Below are 21415 nucleotides of genomic sequence, written 5' to 3' on the forward strand. Positions count from 1 at the left end.
CTTCACCCGCAACTTAGATAACAAAGAGAGTGCAGTTTCTAAATGCCGGTCTGGGTAGGTGCAGTGCACCATTTGCTTCCACTGTTGGCAGGTACTGAGGATGTATCTCTGTGGTTCAGAGAGATGCTTTCCAGGACACCATTTTAAAAGTCCTGTTCCTTGCCTGTGATAATGAAGTAATAGGATTTCACAGGCAGGAAGTGCTTTACTTTCTCCTTTATACTGACACAAGAGAAAAGCTTAATAGCTTTTCATGTTCTTCATAGCACCAGTGTCTAGTAACTTGCAGATACAAGAGTGAATGAAAACCCAGTATATTGATTTGGCCCCTTGGTGCTCAGTACAGGCATTCCTTGACTTCTGTGGCATGCATTTCCCTTGCCGATGGTAGCGTCAGTCTTTGCAATCAACATGGGAATAAATATGTATTGCAAAGCCTTGTGAGGCAAGAGCTCAACTTGTGTAATGGATTCTCTTCTACCCTTAGATTTAGTGATTGAAAATAATAGAATAAGGATTAAATGATGACATTTCTGTCATTGCCAAAGTTTGATGAGAGAGGGGAGCTATCTTTGTTAGCATTCTCAGTATCATGTTTTTATTGTAGGAGCTTTTCAGGATAGATACCACATTTATTTCACAGTGATAAACTATTGTATCTGGGGAAAAAAAATCCATATTGAATTCTGTTATTTGGTAGGAAGCATGTTTGTGTTCCTTTTGAGGAGTTCAGAGCTTGTTGAGCCACCTCCGTACTGAGCTATGCCTGACATAAATTGAAGTTCCAATGAAGCTTGGATAAATCTATATAGTAATAATATATTTTGGAAATACTCTGAGAGAACACCTTAAGCTGCCATTGCTTCTAAACTCCTAGGTAGCTCTCTCATGTAGGAAATCACCTCACCAACAGACTTGGTTGTTTGAACTATCTTACACCTGGTATGTTCTGGGGAGCCACCGAAATCAGCACTTCACCTGGCCGTGACAGGTGATACTGCTCTTCGTGCTGTTCAGACCCGTAAGTACGAGGCACAGATATGAATTATCTCTACAACTGAAACTGAGTCTTATGCTCTAGTAAAATAAAGGAGTATCGCAGCCAAGGAGGTCAAAGCTACAATTTCAGTAATTGACTTCATTGCATTGTTGATGAGGAAGAAGAGAATAAGTAATTTTTTATTCATTTGTGTTTTGTAAACAATGATAGAAATTCTAATCTTTCATATTATGCTCTTTTTTTTTTTTTTTTGGTTTTGTTTTTTTAAACTATAGTTGTGAAATTTACAGCAATATTTCCTGAAATAGGATGCATTTTTTTTTCTACTGGAAAATGCAAGACTTTTTTAGTGACTTCCATTCAGAGTACCTTAGTTCAGGCTTTCCTAAAATCAATTCCCTCTGAAATGAATAGGTCTGATTACATTTAGTAATTGCTTTAGTTACTGAAAGTGAATGAGACGGTTTACAAAAAGCCTCTTGATTCATACGCTTTTTAAAAGTCATAATTCTGGTTGTGCAGACATGTAATTCTTGGAAGGTAAAAATTTGTGAAACAAGGACCGTGTAAAGCTTCCAAAACTTAGTGGCACAAATTGGAATTATGCTGATTTTTAGTTTTGCTTCACTCTTTAGACTGTGTATAGTAAATACTGCAGGCTTATTTTAGCCACTCCCAGATTTTGAAAAAGTATGGATTTTTCTTGGGACTGGCATCAGGTCTGCGGGAATATTATTCCTGAAATACATTGCTGGAATGACAATGCAGGATTCCAGTAATATGGGAACTTTATGTATTTGTTTCCTAATTTTGAATGTTTCTATTTGTTTGTTTTTCCTCACATAGCTTAATCTTTCTCGCCAAAATTGTTCCTATGAGATATGAAAAAGTTTTGGTTCTGTTATCTTCTGTATGTTTCATATAGAATTTTAAGAATTGAGGTATTCATTATGGGAAATCAACCCCAAATTAATACTAGTATTGCTGCTTTTAAAAACATTTACAATCCACTCTCACAAGAGGAGCTCAAAGGTGGGTATGTAAGTTATTTAGTCAAATGAAGTAATAAAAGTAGTGTGTGTAGAATTTAAAAAATAAATAAATAAAAAATCAGTGAATTTACTCTGTGTAAATCCACCTAAATCCCGCTGATTTTCAGAACATGTTTGCATTTTTTTTTTGGTCCTTTTTGTTTCTTAGTATGCCTCTAAATACATACAAATGGAAATATAGAAAACTATAGACAGCTAACTTATATCAAAAGGTTGGTTGAAGTCATAAGCATTTAGTTAGCACTTTAGTACAAGACATAGATGCCTTGTTAAACCGCACTTGACAAAAAAAAAAAAAAGTAGGATTTTCACCACCAAAGGATGATTTTGATTGCTGCTCTGCAGATTCTCCCCGGATTCCGTCTTGCTCTCCAGTCAGAAGGGCAAGACCAACGTCTTGTGTTAGTCGTCATTCTCCGTCCATGCTGTTCCACAGAAATGGAGCCCACTGTTTCATCATTATTCATCATTATGGCTTCTTGAAGTTAAAGTTTTGCCCATCTGTACAAGTGTATAAAATAATTGCATGGGGTCACTAGAGAAGTTTTTTCTGCAAACAAAACTAAATGCTTAGTTTCTTAACTTCAAAGGGGAAACAAACGTAGTTTAGATGAAAAAAAACTTACATATCCATGACCAAGTATTAAACATCTAAAGCTTTGTCAGATCCAGTCTTACTTTCTTGTAAACAAGTGAAAACAAACGGCATCAAAACCCGGTAGATACTGGACTGGGTTTATTAGGCTACATATGTGATTGAAGCCACGCTGCAAAGTATGTTTCAGGTCTTATTTGTAATAGATGCACTTGTACTGATCATTAAGTCAGTAGCTAAAATTAATAGCAATTCTGATAATCATTTGAAGAGTTTGATTTGGGTTAATAGCATCCTTACAGAACATGTGGTGTAGAAAGCTTCTGAAGTGGGAGACAAAATGATATTCTCTTGATGGTCTGTAATTTTGAAATTTGCTGTACATTTATTCCTTCAAATTAACAGAACTGCTGCCATCAAGTTAAGTGCAAACAAAAAAAAATTAGTGGATATCCCTGCTGTGTGTGCACATACTCGGATTAAAATACATAGATTTTATTCTGTTCTTAATCTTAGTGGTTATAGGCATTTTAAATAATATGGTAATTTCATTCTTTCTTTTAAAGTTTCTCGCAGCAGGATGTCCTGAAAATGTTGTAAGCGTGAAAGATCATCTTAGTCTTTAGAAAACTTTATAGTCTTTGTAAGTGGTTTTGTAATGACTAGTGTAGCCCTTAAAATATATTGTGTATGGCTACCGTCCTTATGGTCTTTAATGACAATCTATTTTTAATAAAGCTGTTTAGCTTGGTTAATTAGAGTTGGTAATAAATCTAGTCTGAATAATCTTAAAAAAAATAAGATCACTCAGATTGAAAGTGAGCTTGCAAGAATTAAGTATGTATGTATGCATTTTGTTGTTTTATCACCTTTATAGTTGTAAGAAGAAAGTATTTTGAAGAGTACGTAAGATTTGTCTCTCAGCCCATTCTGGAGTAACAGATTTTTCTCTTGGTATGGAGAACTCATTCAAGTTACTTTAAAGCACACGTTTAACCATTAAGAACAACCTGATGCTCAATTTAGATCTCATGTGCCAATAATGATAAATAAATAGAGTTATATTCTGTACCAAAAGATTCTCTGTCAAGATTTTACATCAGCTGTTTTCAGCAGAGTTGATCTTGTGATGTTATGAGCTCTGAATACTGCTGTATGCAGTTCACCTGCCTGAAGCCCTGCACAGACAGTTATTTCAAGCTGATTGTAAATGACAAGTGCGGATGATGTCCAAACAGCCATCTGAAATCTGTCTTTGACTTGAATGTCAGTATGAAGATCCATTCTCAATGATTTAGGGCCAGTTTCTTTCTGTGGCCCGTACTGGATAACATCCTCATTCCCTGTTTGCAAGCTGCTGTGTTTCTTTCCTCCTATTCACAACCCTCCTCATGCTGCAATCCCCTCTGCCCCTGACCTGGCAGAGCCCGCTCTGACTCCAGGAGATCTGTATTCTTCTTGGGAAGAGCCTGACAACTTCAGTCTGCTCACGTTTGATTTGAGGGCTCTTTGAGGTTTGTTGTGGAAACCTCAGCCCCCATCTCTGATGGCATGTATACAGAATATCAAGTCTACAGTGAGGTTCTTGGTTCACAGCCACACTGTCTCCACTGTGTCCCAGGGTCCAGATTTTCTGCTCCAAAGCTGGTGCGCTCCAGCAGAAGTTCTGTGGGTCTTATGCTTTAAACTGCTGGAGCTTAAGGAAACAGGTAGTTGAGTATTCTTAGTTCTGCTCAGTATATACTTGAAGGATTTGGGCCTTTTTAGGAATCTAGTCCCACAGTCCAGCAACTTAAGCATGTTACCCATGAATCTCTGCTGAGTCATCCACTTCAATCAACACCTGATTTTGCCTTCTATTATCTGTTGATGAGGATGTTTCTCATGATGATCGTCACTTTTACTAAATGAGAGAAGTCTGAACGCCATACTCAAAAGATATCCTATTACACGTAGAGGAAGTTATCTTCAGGGTTCAGTCCAAATTTGTCTAATGTCTAATTAGTTTTATCTGAATTAAAACAAAACAAAACAAGTTTCTCATTTGTTCTTGAAGACACAGATTTCCAGGACAGGTGCCTCCTTGAACATGCTGAACGGTAGGTCTGTCTGTGTCCTTTCACAATGAGTGAACAAGAGCCTTGAAGAACAGACTCTGCTTTGGGCCTGTAGCTGAATCTTACAGAGGGGTAGATCAATGCAGATGCTGTTTCCCTGCATTGCTGCCCCGGAGAGGCTGCTAAAACTCTTCAAACCTGGAACTACCTGCTGTACTGTGTGCTGCTGAACAGCATCAGCTGCTGATTTGGCTGCTGCTGTCTCCTCTGAACTGCAGCATGATGTTTCAGTGCTCTGTTCAACAAGTGTTCGTGTGCTTGTGAATTCTTTCGGAATGACGCCACGTGTGAAACTGGGCCTTTATTCCAGTAGAGAAAAGGATCATCTTGTCCACATAGCAGTGGTCTGTGGGAAATAGTGCGCGGAGTTACTCTCAGTACAGGTCTACATATATGCATGAAGGAGAAAAAAATGCTCTTTACCTGTATCTGGTCTCCTTTGTATTGTATTATTTATGTGAACATACATGGCACACTTGTCTTGGTGATTGCACCAAGAATCCTGCTGCACTGAGCATGACCCTGGGACTTCATGCTTTTCATCTCTGGTTTAGGAGATATATGTAAGATAAAGAGAGGGAAATCAAATACCAATTGAGTGACTAGGACAAGGAAAGTAAGTTCTTCCCTTTGAATTTAGTTGGAGGAGCTGTGGGGGCTGCCAGTTGATGAAATGGAAAGGTTTCTGAAAGTTGGTGTTTGTTTTTTTTTTTTTTATATCATGAGATGGTACAGTGCAGAGTAGATCACTGGATTTTAATTGTTAACTTTATACTTCTTGTTTAACGTTATTTTTTTTGTTTAAGGAACAATATTTAGTTTACCTGAAATTTGTTTGGCATTAACTTCTGACTGTCTACCACCAGATACTTATTGGAAGCAGAGATGGTCCTGAATTGCACAGAGAGGATTTTCTTATAGGGGATTGGTATACTCTTCCAGTATGGGGTACATAAATGACACTTATAATGAAAACATCAGGCTAAGTTTGTTACTTACACCTGTACCATTACACAAACTCTGTTCTGTTTAGAAATGACAGCAGAATTTTATTTGCCATTTTAACTCTATCTCACAGCATCCACAGTGCAGAGTTGCTTCTTTCCTGCTGCAGTTATGCTGAACTACATAGGTGCTTTTTTCTGTTTTGGGGAAGAAGGTGTTTTGTTGGTATATACAGTGAGCTTATAGGAATATAATTACAACAGAACAAATTAATAAATCTCACAATACTCAATTGTTCTCTACAGGCACTGGTCTTTGAGATACACCTGCATTCAGCTTTAACAATATATATCAAAATTGATAAAATCAGGACGAGAATTAAAAATTGATGAAAATTAAGCAAAGTGGAAAAATAAGATAAAATTGTGCTTTTAAAATAGTAACATAATAAGTAGTACATTGCTTCAACTTGTGTAACTTTTCTGATAATTAATAATTTTATTTTTTCTTCAGGATTCAGAGTTTCCTGTGGATAGTCACGCAAACCTACTCCTTGCTCGTGCTAAAGAATGTACTCAACCCCTGAAGACTGGAGAGTATAAACTGGGCAACACTCTAAAAGTGCACGACTTAGCAGTGAGCTGGTAGGAGCCATTAACAGTACATTAATTTTATAGTTATATGCACATTGACTCTTATTTTTGAGCAGGCCATTCATAAGCTTTTGCTTTAAGTAGATTTTCCAAAAAACTAGTGGCCCCTGTCAGGGGATATTTTCTGAGGAATATGAAAGCAGAAGAAATGATCGTGAAATATAGTGGGAGCACAAATGCAGTAAAACACCTGGGCAGAACTGTTTACAGATTGAGATTCATCTTGTATGTATGAAGGGTGGGATTTGGCTAGCAAATATAAAAATGGGAACCAGGGATGTCTATAAACTCTGGTGCCAGAATGCTGAATTATAATGCTGAATATTTTTGCAATTTGTATTTGATTGCAGTTTATTCCCTTGGGTCAAAAATCAGAAGAGTTTAAATTTAGATTAGCTTGAGTGTGCAATAGCCTGTAAGCAATGACATTTCAGGGCTTGCTAGCTGCAGGCTGAGGAAGAATAAACATAAAAATCTTGGGGGAAAAAAAAGTACTGGTATGAAAGATCAGATATTTCTTACTAATTGTCTCTAGGTATTAATAGATTTTAGATTTTTTTCAGAACAAAATCATTCATTACTTTTGCTATTCAGGTAAGTTTCATGTAGCACGATACTGTTCTTATTGCACACTGACTGCAAGTAGATTAATTCTGAAGGTATCTCCCTGAAGAAAAACTGTATTCTTACATTTACCTTCAGTAGCTTAGTATCTTTTTGCATCTAAGAAACGTACTTGAACGTAGTTATGTTTAAAAGGTATAAAAGCTTGGGCAATTCAATTTCATGCAGGCTAAAACTTTGACAATTGACTGACTTGTCAAAAAATGAGCGTTGTCAAGAAATTGAGTGTTGCATCATTTAAACAGTACTGAAAATCAGGGCCAAGTAAAGCAGTGACACAAAATAGAAAATGTTTTTTGGGTTGGTGGATGTAAGGTAAATCTTGTCTGCGAAAGCAGAAACCATCTTTGCACATTTGATAAATATAATCCATTCGCAGTTTTTTTTTTTTTTAGTTGACAGCCCATATTTTGTATTCACTGTACTGTTTTCAGTTTTGCTGGTAGGCTTCTGCTTAGTCTCTCACATACTTGATTCTGGTTTCCCATCTGGTTAATTCCTAACCTATACTCTTGAAGTAATATTTTGAATAATTTTCTCTTGTATAGTTACGTTGGGCCAATCGGGAAAGAAGTGCATTGCCACTGTGAGGAGGCTGTAGCAATTTTACCCCAAATGTTGGTGGGTTATTGAGCTTATCAGAAGAACAGTAGGTATAAGAATGGTGTAGGGAATGGTAAGGGGGAAGATTCAGTTGGGAGAAGGAAAACACTTGCACACTTTGCAAGATTTTCAGTGAATCAGGTAGAATAATGATCAAAATAAAATCTTTACAGGTTATTTTATTTTATGACTTACGCTAATGATAGACAAGTATAATGTAATTTTAATGCAAATGTCTGTTAAGAGTTTGTTTTTACCTGCAGTAGAAAGCCAGGTTTGTGCTGCAAGCTTTAAATGTTGTTGCAAATTATTTGTGAGTATTTAAATAGATAGTATGTAATTGCATAAAGTGATAACCTGTATGCTAGTTAAGAAAGGACACCTCTAGGTACACTTTGCGGTTACCACGTACTTGAACAACAGGTAAGCATAATACATGTATGTGTTCACGTAAGAATATTCTTTCTGTTCCCTATCTTCTTTGAGAGATATTCTTATAATTTACTGAAAGCATCTATATCCAGTGCTTCTAGTAATTGCTAGAAGAGATGGTCACGTGTAGAGGAAATTCTGAGTGCTTTCTACAGTTAATAAATGGGTATCACACCTTAAGGATATAATACCACTTGAGAAAGTAATTTAATAGTTACAAATAAAGTGGATGTCTTTAAACTTATTTGGAAACTCTTTCAAAACTTGCTTCAAGAAACAGCAACTAAATGGGAGAGGAAAAAAAAAGGGGCAAAAAAAACCAGACACAGTGGGTATGCGTATTTAATTTCATAAACTAACAAAATGATGTTGACTTTCACGGGAAGATAATGCCTTAAAGAAAGTGAGAGCCTGGGATAGAACTCTAAAATAAATTGAAATGCTGATTTAAAAAATGTAAAAATATAAATGCATGCAAAGAAAAAAGGAATATTAAAGTGGTCTTGCACGAATGTAAACACTACAAAACAGGGACTATAATTGAATGTTTCATTTGCTTAAAAATCTCTTTATGATCATGTTGGATCACAGTGTCTATATGTTTAACTCTCAAAAAGAACATTTGCAATTTCTAGACATTTTAATTAAAAAGCTTTCCCTGTCTGTATACCACTACTTAAAATCTATCTTCTAAAGTGACTGGAAACAAGATTTTTTTCTTCTCTTGCTAATGCTAAAGGCTATATTGTAGCCTGGTTTGTTCAAGGTAGGTCATTTTTGACAGTCTCCCCTCTGGAGTATTTTTTAACACCTTCCCCAATTTCAAACAATTTGACATAGAAATAAAAGACTCCGAGTACTAGATTCCTGTGTGTTTCAAGAAAACAAATCTCTCTGTTGAAGAAAAGGACGCTTTTAGTACACCACTGGCCACAGATAGCTGAGAATTCAAAGAGGGGAGAGAAGATGTGAATGCTGTGTTTTTGGGAACAGCTTCAAATGGAGCTCATACCTTATTAGATGCTATAGAATCCAATCTCGAGGCATACAGCTAATGCACATAGCTTGGGTTATCATTTTTAGTTTGACAGAGCAGCTGTTCAGTCCTGAAGCTGACTTTCCTCAGAAGTCCAAGAGGTTATTAAATGCATAAATCGAGATTTTTCAGAGAAAAATAACTTAGATTAAATTCTCTGTATAGGGAATTAAATGAAAATGGTCCATTTAAAGAAATGCTGAACTTCCACTAAATGCATTTAAAGTAATTATGACTGTCTATTTGATTTTAAAGACAGAAGGTAGAAATCAGTAGCCACTAGATGAGTATTGCTTTCATAGTTTATAGTATAGACAGGAAATATCTTGTCAACTTAGGAGGAGAAAAGATTTATTTTTTTTGATTTTTTTTCACCAAAGTTAATATCTAATAAAGATGGAGCAGAATCTATTTTGTATATGTGTTACTAGGATCCTTTACATTTCTGTAGCACCAGCAAATAGAAATGCAGACTTCTTGCATGCCTTCCAGCTGATGTAGATTAGTTCTGCAGACCTTCATCAGTATTCAGTGAAACTTGTATTTGTGTAGGAAAAAGAAATCCCCTGGGAAACCGTGTTTGCTTTCTGCCAAACTGAATGTGTTTCCCACTTCTCAAATCTTCACATAGGTACTCTTCTCCTGCATTAAGCTCACATTTCTCCAGTGTCCTTGTAAATATCCCAGTAAATCTTACTCTGCCTACAAGGAGCACTGTAAGATCTATAATGCATAAATGATCTTCCCCATCTTACTCGCTTACTGTCCATTTTCTCCTTACCTGCTGTCTGCATCTTTCATGTAACCCCAAGGGGTTTGTATGGCTTTCCAAGGAAGGTACTTCTGCCTCACTATATGCAGTACTACATCTGTCATAGTTTATATTGTCTTCACTCAGGAAAAGAAAGATGCCAGTGCAATCTTTATTCGGGGCATTTTTAGGGATAGGAAATTGTTGGAAAATAGGAAAATTTCATACATTATTTTGGAGAGATGCTCATCTGAAGTGCAGCTGAAAAAACTTGCAGTAATGGCCTGAGAGTTTAGTGCAATACTGTTTTTAGCATATAATTTATTTTTTATAGTTAGAAAATAGCCTTTTTTCTCTTGTTCTCTTGCTTAAATCTTAGCTCAAGAAATTAGTGTTGTGAAAATACTGGTTGTTGGCAGATTACTTGTAACCTTTTTTAATGCCCCTTAATTCCAGCAGAATGCAAGCAAGGGCTCCATCATCTTTTTCCTTTTTTGTTATATTTTTAAGATGTCTCCTCCTCTTCCTTCCCTCCCACACATGACACACAGCGGTCACAGTTCTCCATTCAAAGCTTATTTGAGGTTTATCAGGTATAGCAATTGTCTCAAAAATGACTCTTGGTTGTGGATAGAACTCAAAAAGTATATGGCCTATTCAAAATGTGTGCTTTGCTTAGTAAGTATATTTGCACAAACAGAAAATGTATTTATATTATTCTTGTTTACGTCTAACTTTATGTTCCCAAATCCTTTATCCTTGTTTGATATTTTATAAAAGAAAAGATAGAAAATCGAAAACATTCTGCCTAGTCACAGTAAAAATATGAAGCTGGAGATAAGAATAAAGAAAAGCAATACAAAATGTTTAGTGATTATCTAGGCTTTCCTGATGGGCTTAGTAAAAGATAAGTTTTCTATGTAGACTAATTCATCATTATATCTTATTATTGCTAGTTTTCCCCTTTTTTTTATCAGTGGATTCCAGAGAAGATTTTTAAAACTTATCTCCTTGGGAACCATGCAAATTGCCTTGCAGTATAAAATGTGTAGGTGATTATATGAGACTTATTCACAAATTGAAAGTAAACTTAGCTTTGTGGTGCTGTGTGCGAAGCTAAGGAGGTAGGACAACAAACATTGTGAAACCCTGCACCCTTTCCTTTTTCTCCTCGTTTATGTACAACTGCATGGGTACTGATACACACAGGTGTGCATACACATGTATACGGAGGAATTACCTTTGCAGAAAGTGAGTGTTAACAGGAGGAACTTCCTTTTGAAATACCTTATAGTCTTACATTTGCTGTAAAATGTGACGGTGCTGGTCTGCATTATTTCTTTAGTTTCAAACTGTGGCAGAGGTAATTTTGCAGTAGTATACAGAACCATGCATTTTGTTGTTTCAGTGAAACTTTGTGTTCTGCATTAAGTTTCTTTCAGGCATACCTCTCAGTTCTGTTCTTTTGTTGGGATACTTCCCGATTTTCCATTTCATTCCCAGACTTCCGTTGCCATAAAGATATATGTGGGAGAAGCAAGCCATTATTAAGGTTTGTTGTGCTTAAACACAGTAACAGAAGTAGTACAGATCAGTTCGTTAGCAAACAACTTGATCGTTTTATTTCTGCTGCCCCTCCCATTTGGAGGGAGCTCAATCTTAACATTTCAAGATGACTTCCCCGTCGCTCCTTGATACTCTTCTTTATTGTTATGCCTATACACTTCTGACAGTGGTTAGCTTGACAGTTTGCTGAGACTGCTGCCTGTCATACTGACAAATGTCTCCTTTTTTTCCTGTGTTCCGCCCATTTGTTTCCATCTCTGTTGTCTTACAGAGGGTGAAGTAATGTCATTTTGCTCCATCTCTGCATGATGCCAGGCAAAATAGGGCCCATCTACCAAGAGGTGATCAGTCATACGAATCATACTGTTTTCATGTAACACAAGCTAGAAAAAAAAGGATTAGAAGTTCAAATTTCATGGGGTGGAGTTTCCTGTCAAAGAGGAGAAATTTAGGTAGGTAGAAGACTCCTTATTTATTTATTATTTAAATCCTCTACTTGTTTCCCTAAAGCATGAGAAAAGGATTTTATTAAATTACATTTTTCCATTAACAGTAAAACTGTTTTTATTAATTGTACCATCATGTGCTGATTTCTTGCATGAGTAGACACTGTGAATTGGAGATTTGCATTAGCAATATTAGCTGCTGCTTAATTTTCCTATGGAAATGATTCCTGATTTTAGAGGAATGTGACATATGATGTAGCTACTGCAGATGTTTAGCTCCAGCACAGCAGGCTTTGAAGCTTTGCTGCATGATGACCATGGGGCATTTCTTCCACTCCCTGCCTTCCCACTTCAGTGATTCAGAAGCTACCTTTTTTTTTCCCATTTGGTTTGTTTCATATCTTACTCTTCCAACACATCCTTCATACTCAAATCCCATGAATTTTAAAAGTGAGTATGTTTTGTTTTGTTTTGTTTTGTTTTGTTTTGTTTTAAGTATGGATTTCAAAGCTTCGTCTGAGCTTAGCTCCAGAATGGATTTTTTTCCTTTTTACCAAACCACTCTGGAATCCTGAGGTATGTACATTTTTCTGGGACTAACCATCCCAGCATGTGATCTTTCATGTTAGTGTGTTCAAAATATTTCCATAATTTGGTTGAGACAAATGAGCACTTGTCTAAAAATCTCTTTAGGAGAGAAGGCCCTTCCTTTCAAGGCCTTAGACATGCCATTAAAACAAATCTATGCCCATGTAATTTTGTGTGTAAATAATTTATAATGTTGAACTTTTCAAAGACTTAGGCAAGGAATTGCTTTTATATTAGAACTGCAGGTATCCGTTTTCTGTTATTGTTCTCCAAAAGCCAAGGCCCTAATTATTTCTTCAGTTTATATATAAAACATTTTTTTTACATATGAACAAAGTGAGTCTCACCTGCATGCAGAATTACTCAGTCCCCTGCTACCTAGGTATGGCTTGTATTTATAGAACGTGATATGGGTTGCAAACAGCCTGAGCAGTTGTATGCAGAGTTTGGTGATGAGCAGCACGAAGTCAAGGTGGAGGCCAGTAACTAGTGGCGTGCCCCAGGGGGCAATACTGGCTCTGATCTGGGTCAAATCCTTGTTAATGGTCTGGATGGTGGGCAGAGGGCACCCTCAGCATGTTCCAGACAGCACAAAACTGGGCAGGGTGGATGGCTCCAGAGGGCTGTGCTGCTGTCCACAGGGACCTGATCAGGCTGGAGAAGGCTGGCAGGAACCTCCTGCACTTCAACACGGGGAAGTGTCCATGAAGTTGACGAGGAAATACAAATGTGTGTTTCCATTGCAGGTAAATGGAGGTTTGGTCCTCCTGCCAAAGAACAAGTGACATAACACCCTGAAGCCACCAAGTGTGGTGGGTACAGCTAGCAGCACTCCTGCCTACCGTGTGTTGGGAAGAATAGGCTCTGTCCTCACGGAAGCAGGTGGGACTGGTGCCAGGCACACAGGCTGGCCATGGGGCCCTTCCCCAGAAGCCTGGGTGCCCCCTGATCCATGGTCAGATGGATCAGCCTGGGTGCCAGGGCTCTCAGCAGCCTGGGTGCCTGCAGTCTTAGCAGCCAGCACCCGTACGAAGAGCCAGAAGCTGAGTCAGGGAGTGCCGAGTGCCAGGCTGTGGTGGGCAGCACAGATTTAATTTAGATCTAACACGCAGTAAAGACAGAGCAGGCATATCTGTGCCTGTGCTCGTGTGGCTCTGACCATCCTGCTCGCTGGGACCTCACGCGCACGCTTATCTCCCCGGCCTTCCTGCGAGGCGCTATTATCCTCCTGTGCAATAATTCCTGCAAGATTACATAAGTGGAAGGGCCTGAAATTAAATTCGTGTCTTCTGAGTCACAGTTCAGTGCTCTAAGTTTCTATTTCAGGGTATCGCTGTTTTTTATAGAAATTAAGTTCTTAATTTTTTTTCTGCGTTTAGGCCCCCATCACAACAGAGAGATTATTTCCTGGACTTCAGTCTGTTCATTATCGTACAATGTCTCTGTAACAGCTTTAGTGCAGCTTATGTGGAAGAAGTACTCGTAGGAAAATGTCAAACGTAGTTTAGCTCCCTGTAATGCGGTTTAATAAGGAGAGCAAGCGAGCTCTCTGTGAATAATCTAGGGAGCACAGCACGGATCACATTTGGATAAGGGCTTGGCGTGGTGCTGGTATGGATGCCTGGCTCCTGGCGATGAACCTTCAGCTTCATCTGTAGCTCTTTTGACCTAGTACAGTTAGACAAGGAGGGAAGTAAATGTTCCCCTTTTTTGCCTCTTCCCCCATTCACCTGGGTAATGTTCCTTCCTGTTCCTCTCTGTGAGTTTTTTGGCTCTCCTAGTTTCAAGAAGTCTCTTTGTTTCTCATTAGCTTCGCCTGCAACTTTGGCCACAAGTGATCGCTCCTGCGGGAAGGCCTTGGCCATCACTTTAATGGGCAGCTTGAAACCATAACAGCAATAATTTGAAGTCGCATTGTGTTCTTTATGGCGTGCACATGAAATGAGCCGGGCAGCTCGGTAATTTTGTTAGTGAACAAGCATCTTTATCGGAAAATAGGAAACTTTCAGAGAAGGTCAACAGAGGGAAAGTACGTAGTATATTTTTTTACTACTTACCTTCATAGTTTTTGAGGCAGACTTTGCAGAAAATCATGGAAGTACTTGTTTATAAAAACATGATTGTAAAAGGGGAGTCTTAACTTTATTGAGGCTCTTGCATATTCTCCATAGACTGGAAGGTATCATGCCTCGTAAGTGTCAGCAATTCTAAATTTGGTTTATTGTGTTTTTATTCCCTTATTTATTAGTAGTTTGTGGACAAGAATGGGGTTGAATAGATTGGGTCAATAATTTTCAGGTAAGTGTTTAACTTCAAGAAACAGCCAGCCTACGGTGAGCCAAATATTTTGAACAACAAATATGCTCATAACTTAAGATTTCACTGAAATATCCTTATTTTGAACAAACGTATATAAAATCAAAAAAAAAAAAAAGGAATTCTTTAGCATTTGTCATATGGGATGAAGTGCTAACTTCTAAGGAAAGTTATTTTGAAAGTAAATATTAAAATTTCTTCTATGATGTGTAAACAAGATGTTAGGATTTCATTGAAATGAAATATTTTTATGTGTTTAAAAAAGAATCTGAATGAGAGAATTCACACTGGGGAAATCTGTGTTTATTTATTTATTTATTTATTTTTGTTTGTTTGTTTGTTTTTAAAAAGTGATAGAACAGAAAATTTAGAATAGAAAAATTTACACTCCAGGATTTCCAAAAGGTGAATAATACCTGTCTTGACACTTCAGTGACTGATACAATTATAACAGCTATGTTCAAAAAGATCCTCATTTAATGTACAATACTAACTTTTCTTGTAAGTTTTGAAAATCTATTTTGATTTCTATGATATTTTTAGCATCTATTCAGAGCTATTCTTTGCCAAGAAATGTGGAAGGGAGTGTTTATCAAAGAACCCTTGTTTTGATTCCAGATTTTAATTTTGTAGTTTTCTAGTATTTGGCAATACATTTCTACATATAAAGAAGGTCATGTGTATATTTGGAAAAAGTATTTTTTCATATAATTTTAGGTAATCATGTCAGGACTTTGTTTCTGACTCAGATATTCATAAATACAAATAGTTTTTGTATACAGTTGGTTTTCTGGGAAAGGAAGGAGCCTCGCTGAATGGTGTTTCTGAGAACCAGAGCGTGTTCAATGCATAATACAGCGTGATAGAGAAGAAGGATGAGGAACACAATGAAAATACAATGCCAAATTAAAATTCATGTATTCTAAATGGAAGTGACTTACACAAATGCAGTGCTTCAAAGAATAATGCGAAATATACAAAAATCAGGTGCTGCTCCAAAATAGCATGAGGTTGCACATGCTGTTTAAGTAAGGAATTCTGTTTGCTAAAACGTTTAATGTATTGTAATTAATGCCATAAAGCACTTCTCGCTCTCTTTGATGCATCTTCTATAATTTGTAAATGGATCTAGTAATGCTTCTGATCTTTCCTTGTTCTTGGTGGGACCTATGAAAAGATGCTGTGCGTGTGTTCAAATCCTACTGTACTAATTGTTCCTTTTCTATTGGTTGAGGTAATTGAAACTGAAATCATCCAGCATTCGTTTTATTATTTGAGTGTAGAATCACTAGAGATTTTAGATATTTATGGCTGCAATGATTTACAGATAAACACTAACACATAACTACATGTAAAAATGGCAGTTTGTTTCCATAGCTCATCTCTCCTAATCACTTTGGCTTGGGAAAATCACAAAATCACCTAGGTTGGAAGAGTCCTCCAAGATCACCCAGTCCAACCTCTGACCTAACACTACCAAATCCTCCACTAAACCATATCACCAAGCTCTACATCTAAATGCCTTTTAAAGAAATCCAGGGATGGTGACTCAACCACTTCCCTGGGCAACCCATTCCAATGCCTAACAACCCTTTCGGTAAAGAAGTTCTTCCTGATATCCAACCTAAACCTCCCCTGGTGCAACTTCAGTTCATTTCCCCTAAAAAAGAAGCACTCATGGAACCCCTGAGAATCAGCAAGAACTGTTTATTGCCGGGACGTCTTGCAGGCAAGCCTGTGGGATGTCCATAGTGTTTGGTGGCTCCAAGCTAATGCTTGCGGTGGAGCCTGAGCAACGAGTAGGGGACTCGCTGGGCACTCCTGCGATGCTGTTGGTGCTCTCGGATGGCAGAGCACAAAGACACACCGCAGTAATCCCAGGTCTCTCTGAGGGCCCCTTTTCTAGGGCTGGCTCCCGTGGGGCCATTTGGGTTGCCGGAGAAAGGCTGCCCCTCGGCCACAGGGACTGCCCTGCACCTCCCATCCTGTGCCCTGGGTTTATTTTTAACACTGGTTTTTAGGTAATTTCATTCTATTCTTTATGGAAAAGAACAGAAGCAAAGTGCATCTTCAGCCCTAATTCCCATGTGTGCTTTGTGCTCCGAGTGAAGAATTTCTTCCTCACGTCACATCTAATCTAAATCTCCCCTCCATTTGTCATCTAGCTGTTTTGTCATGTGGGATGTTAATAACTAAAGATTAAAATAAATAAATAAATGCTCAGCTGTTTTTTTCCATTATTTTGGAAAGTAAGTATTATTAAAGGAGGTTTTCTATTATTAAAATGAACATAGTACTTCAATTATAGTAGCTGCAAGCATCTCTGATGAAAGGCAGGGGAAATATAAGGAATGTAAAGAAAAACAGTATATTTACTTGCGAGTTTGAGTAAATATGTAGCTTGCCAAAAGCCAGAATTACTAGAGTGTGGACAAACGTGCTGAGTTGTTGAATGAAAATTCATCAGTAGCAAAAAGCAATAAGGAGAAATACCTGTAAAAGTACTGAACTAATGGAGTCATTATAAGAATGTTATGCAGTGTTCCCTCAGGACATTCACATGACTTTGTGTCATAGAATAATCTGTAAACTAGTATAAAATTGTTGGGATTATTCTCCATAGTCATGCAATTCTGGGGTTTTGCCCAGTGCAGGGCAGAAGAAAAAGCATGCATGGTCTTAGCCAGTTTTGTAGACTTCTTGTGAAGACCAGAGCAGACAAAGCTCTGTACTTAAAATCATGAGGGATTACCTTGTCTGTACGCTTTACCAGGTGTTCCTGCCTAAAAGATGAGGTAGGACAGCAGTCCTGTGCAGTTTCAGGCTGTAAACTGCCCAGAAAAGACACCTCCAACCTTATAGCATCACTGCATTGTCCTCTGCACTCTTGGTCCAGTTATCTTTTTATGCCAGAGCTCAACTTGTGTAATGTTATTTAACATATCCTGTTGTGGAAATGTTTGTTATGATTGCTAAATGCTGACGTGTTAATTTTTTATAAATCAGATTATAGGAGTTACTCCACACTTCCACTACTGACCCAGTTGCAGGTATGCCTGTGTATTTTCACGTTTTCTCTTTATTTTATATGAAGACATATATGTTGACTGTGCTTGCTATATATATATTTAGTTTCATATACTTTGTGACTCCTAGGTGGTGCTTTTCTTTTTATTCTAATATAATAGCAAGAATTTCTTTAAGGTCTGAAAATACCAGTATTGACACGTTTTGAGTTTGTGCAATTGTTGATAAGATTAACAGAAAAAGAATTGAACTCAGTTTGAAAGGTGAAGCTTAAAAATGTTGAAAGACATGTTCAAGTGCTGTGGAAGGGGAGTCAATTCCCGTGGGTTTATGGTTTGAGATGCCAAAACAGACTTAGAAATATTCACGTCACCTGTTGGCCTGTTCTCAACAGGATTCCTTGCTTGTTCCTGATTTCCATTGATAATCATTCGAAACCATCTCTCTGGAGAATTTCCAGCATTGTATTATAAATATAATTGGTCAGAGGAGAAAGTGATACTGATATATATATATATATATATACATATATATACATATATGTATATATATATATATATATTTTTTTTTTTTTTTCATTTGGAGTGCTTTACCAGAGTTTGGCTTCAGAAGAAAACAAAACCACCTTTTTCAGTAGGTTGTCACTTCTGTACCAAATCCCAATTTCTATCATGACATTTTAGGCTGAGAATTTACATATTTTTTCACTTAGGCAACAGAGCTTGGAGTATATATTTCTGCCAGAAATTCAGTGACACATTTTGAAATTTGTTTTTAAGGAGATGCTGTAAATTTAAGAGGCTATGCACTGTCTGCAATGGGTGCTTTTATTTTGTTTTTCCAGGCTCTTAAGTATGACAGTGTGCTCTGCTACTCAGAAGCAAGTGAAAGACGCATGACAGTGTTGTTATATCTGGATTCACTTACTGAATGGGCTTTATTTGCTGCTGTTAGAATTAATTAGGACTAGCATAAAGCTAGGTAATCTTTTAGACTATCATGACCAGATCACATGATTTGTGCGTTCCTTACCTACGCCAGTTTCTGTAAGGGATTGCTAGCTAAGGATTTGGAAACTCTGACATGGAGCAGACCTATGGCAGTGATAATCTTATTTGAGTGTTTTTACTAGTGCTGAAATGTTTGAGGGGCCATGATCATCTTCAGGGACAAACATTATATTTCTTGTGCTTCAAGTCTGATTCAGACACAGTTTTCAGCACATCCAATTAAAGTGTATAAATAAGTAGCTGTATTTCAGAAGAGAAAAACTCCTGTGTAGAGGCTTGAACAAAATGACCAGGTTGCCTTTGGGATGCTTGGCATATTCTGAAAATCTGATCCCCCTTGTAGATGCTGATAAAATTAGAAAATGTGTAGAGCGTTTAGTTCATTCTTAAACTACATCATTAAATTCAGGGTAAGATGTTGCAGTCATCAGTGTCTACTGAGCTAACATCCTGATTTTCATTTTATACTAATTGATACTAAGTGTTTGAAGAGTAGTTGCCAGATTTTTTCTTTTGTTGTTTCACAGCAAATTAGACTCGCAACTCTAACTTTTACTCAAAAAGATTTCAGTTTCCAGTTCGTGGGACATAGACATTAACATATAAACAATAAAAATGTCAACAAGACTGTGATCATCCCTGTTCAGTTGTGAGCGATCGTAATCATGAAAATTGATAGACTACAACACTGGAAACCAGTTTGTGCAGGTGTTGGGGCAATTTCCAGACTGAACTTCTGGAGTGGTGAAACTTGTTGCTTGTATTTCCCTTAAAAATAAATTTATCTGTCTAGAGCAAAGCAAGTTTGCTTTATTAGAATGTATAGCTCCAAGTTGTGTGCGTGGCTGAAGACAGGTTTTTTGGCCTGCTTTTTTGTTTGTATTTTAAAATGAAATTTAGAAACGGGTTGCTTTTAATATTTTCCAATAATTTTTTGTATTGGGAAAAAAAAAGCAAGCTTGTGCTCTCTCACGCGAAAGGAAATCTTGGATGTGGTCTTAGCTGATATTTAAAAATATCCTTTTAAAATATTCTAATATTCTCTGAAATGGCACAGCTTTGAGAACCATAAAACAAAGAAAAATATCTTGGAGTGCGTGACAAGTTATTCCATATCCCACATGTAAGAACTGAAGGGGAAAGAGTGCTCCGTGCAAACCCTATTCTAAGACTTCACTAGCAGTGTGACCAGCAAAGCCCATCTCACCTGGCCTGGCTTTGGTCAGCCTCTCATTTTTTCCCAACATGCAGCTACAGGGGATTTCTCTCCAAACAGTGACACCAGCTGGGAAGCTGCCCACCCACACAGTTCAAACAAGTTTCCTGAAACAGAGACGAACAACAGAGACAAACAAACTGTAGTGGGTGTCGTGTTTTGTTCATTCCACACTGCCTGAGCAAGCCAATTCTTCTGGAGTGAGCATTCAGAGGAGGTATTTGTGTTGACATAGTTTACTTTTCAAAGCTTTGCTGCCCCTTTTCAATCCAGGTTAATTAACTCATTAGCTAACCCCTTCCCTTGGATGGGGTATGAAAGCTCCACCTGCTCCATGCGGCTGGGGCTGGCCACGATGACTCTAACCCAGGGCCCTGGGGCTAGCCTGGAAAACAACCGACCAAAAAAAGTCAGAGTATTTTATCTTTTATTTGATAAATTGTATTCTTCAGAATGTGTGCTGATTATTTTCTCATACTTACTTTGGGTTAGTAACTGTGCTTTTGTTACTGAGAGGACTTTTTCCCCTTTGTTCTTGGTGCTTTTAGAACAGGGCTTTGGGGCTGTGTGTTGCTTTTATTGTTTTCGTGCTTTTTGGGTCTTTGCTGGGTATTGGTATCATTAAATTGCTGTTAAGGGGTGCCTTATTCTTGGTATGCTGCTGCATGCATTGTGGTTTGCTGTGTTAATTATCTCAGCAGAACACTTTTACCTCTTTTACCTGGTATTGGGGAGAGGTTCTTTGTCGCTGGGCTCTTGCTAAGCAAAGCAAACCTCAAGGCCATGTGAGGTCATAGGAGCAGCTCCTGTGGTGTCTGAAGGTCGCTGTGGCTCTGATACCATGAAGTGGTACCTCCTTGTTCATACGCTCTTGCACACGTTGTGGTTTGTATTTGTTTCAGAGCTATGGGGTGAGAGTACCAGGAAACCAAGCCTCATAATTCTGCTGTCTAAAGAGCTGTAAATCAGCTTTTAAGGCATCTTTAAGACTGTTGGTGAAATTTTACAGGAATCAGTAGGTGCCAAACACCAGTGTTCTCCCAACCACTGTTACGTTAATGCACTCCTTATAAAAATGTCATCTTCAGTAAAATATATGCATATTTATATAGCTGTTAGATACATCAGCAATCGCAAGCTGTAGGAAAATCCTCAAGAAGCAGAGGTGCCATCAGCCAGAAAGTAAATAGCAGTTGATTCACCCGACCGGAAGCATTTCTGGTGGAGCTTTGTATAGTTTCAAACTAATTTATGCAGCATCCTTTATCTTTAATTATTTCTAAGTACAGCATTGAGTGCAGTGTTACTAGCTGGCTTCAGGGGGAGTCAGGGAGGCCAGGAAACTTTTTCTGTGGTTTGAACAGTGTTTAAGCAGATTGCTTCCCTATCACAAGACAGATAGTGGTAGGGAAAGGACAAACAAGACAACAGTAAATGA

General features: G+C 37.8%; 1 protein-coding gene across 1 annotated transcript in view; it reads left to right on the plus strand.

Moving 5' to 3' along the window:
- Positions 1–21415, plus strand: part of SPAG16 (sperm associated antigen 16) — a gene marked incomplete at both ends in the record, with an annotated part of 378554 nt that overhangs the window by 54487 nt on the left and 302652 nt on the right. The window contains one exon of the mRNA XM_084289402.1: positions 6223–6353. Within this exon, the coding sequence (XP_084145528.1) occupies positions 6223–6353 (131 nt within the window). The remainder of the gene's footprint in view (positions 1–6222; positions 6354–21415) is intronic.

The sequence above is a fragment of the Netta rufina genome, assembly GCF_964035555.1.
Source record: "Netta rufina genome assembly, chromosome: 6".
Classification (NCBI taxonomy): Eukaryota; Metazoa; Chordata; class Aves; order Anseriformes; family Anatidae; genus Netta; species Netta rufina.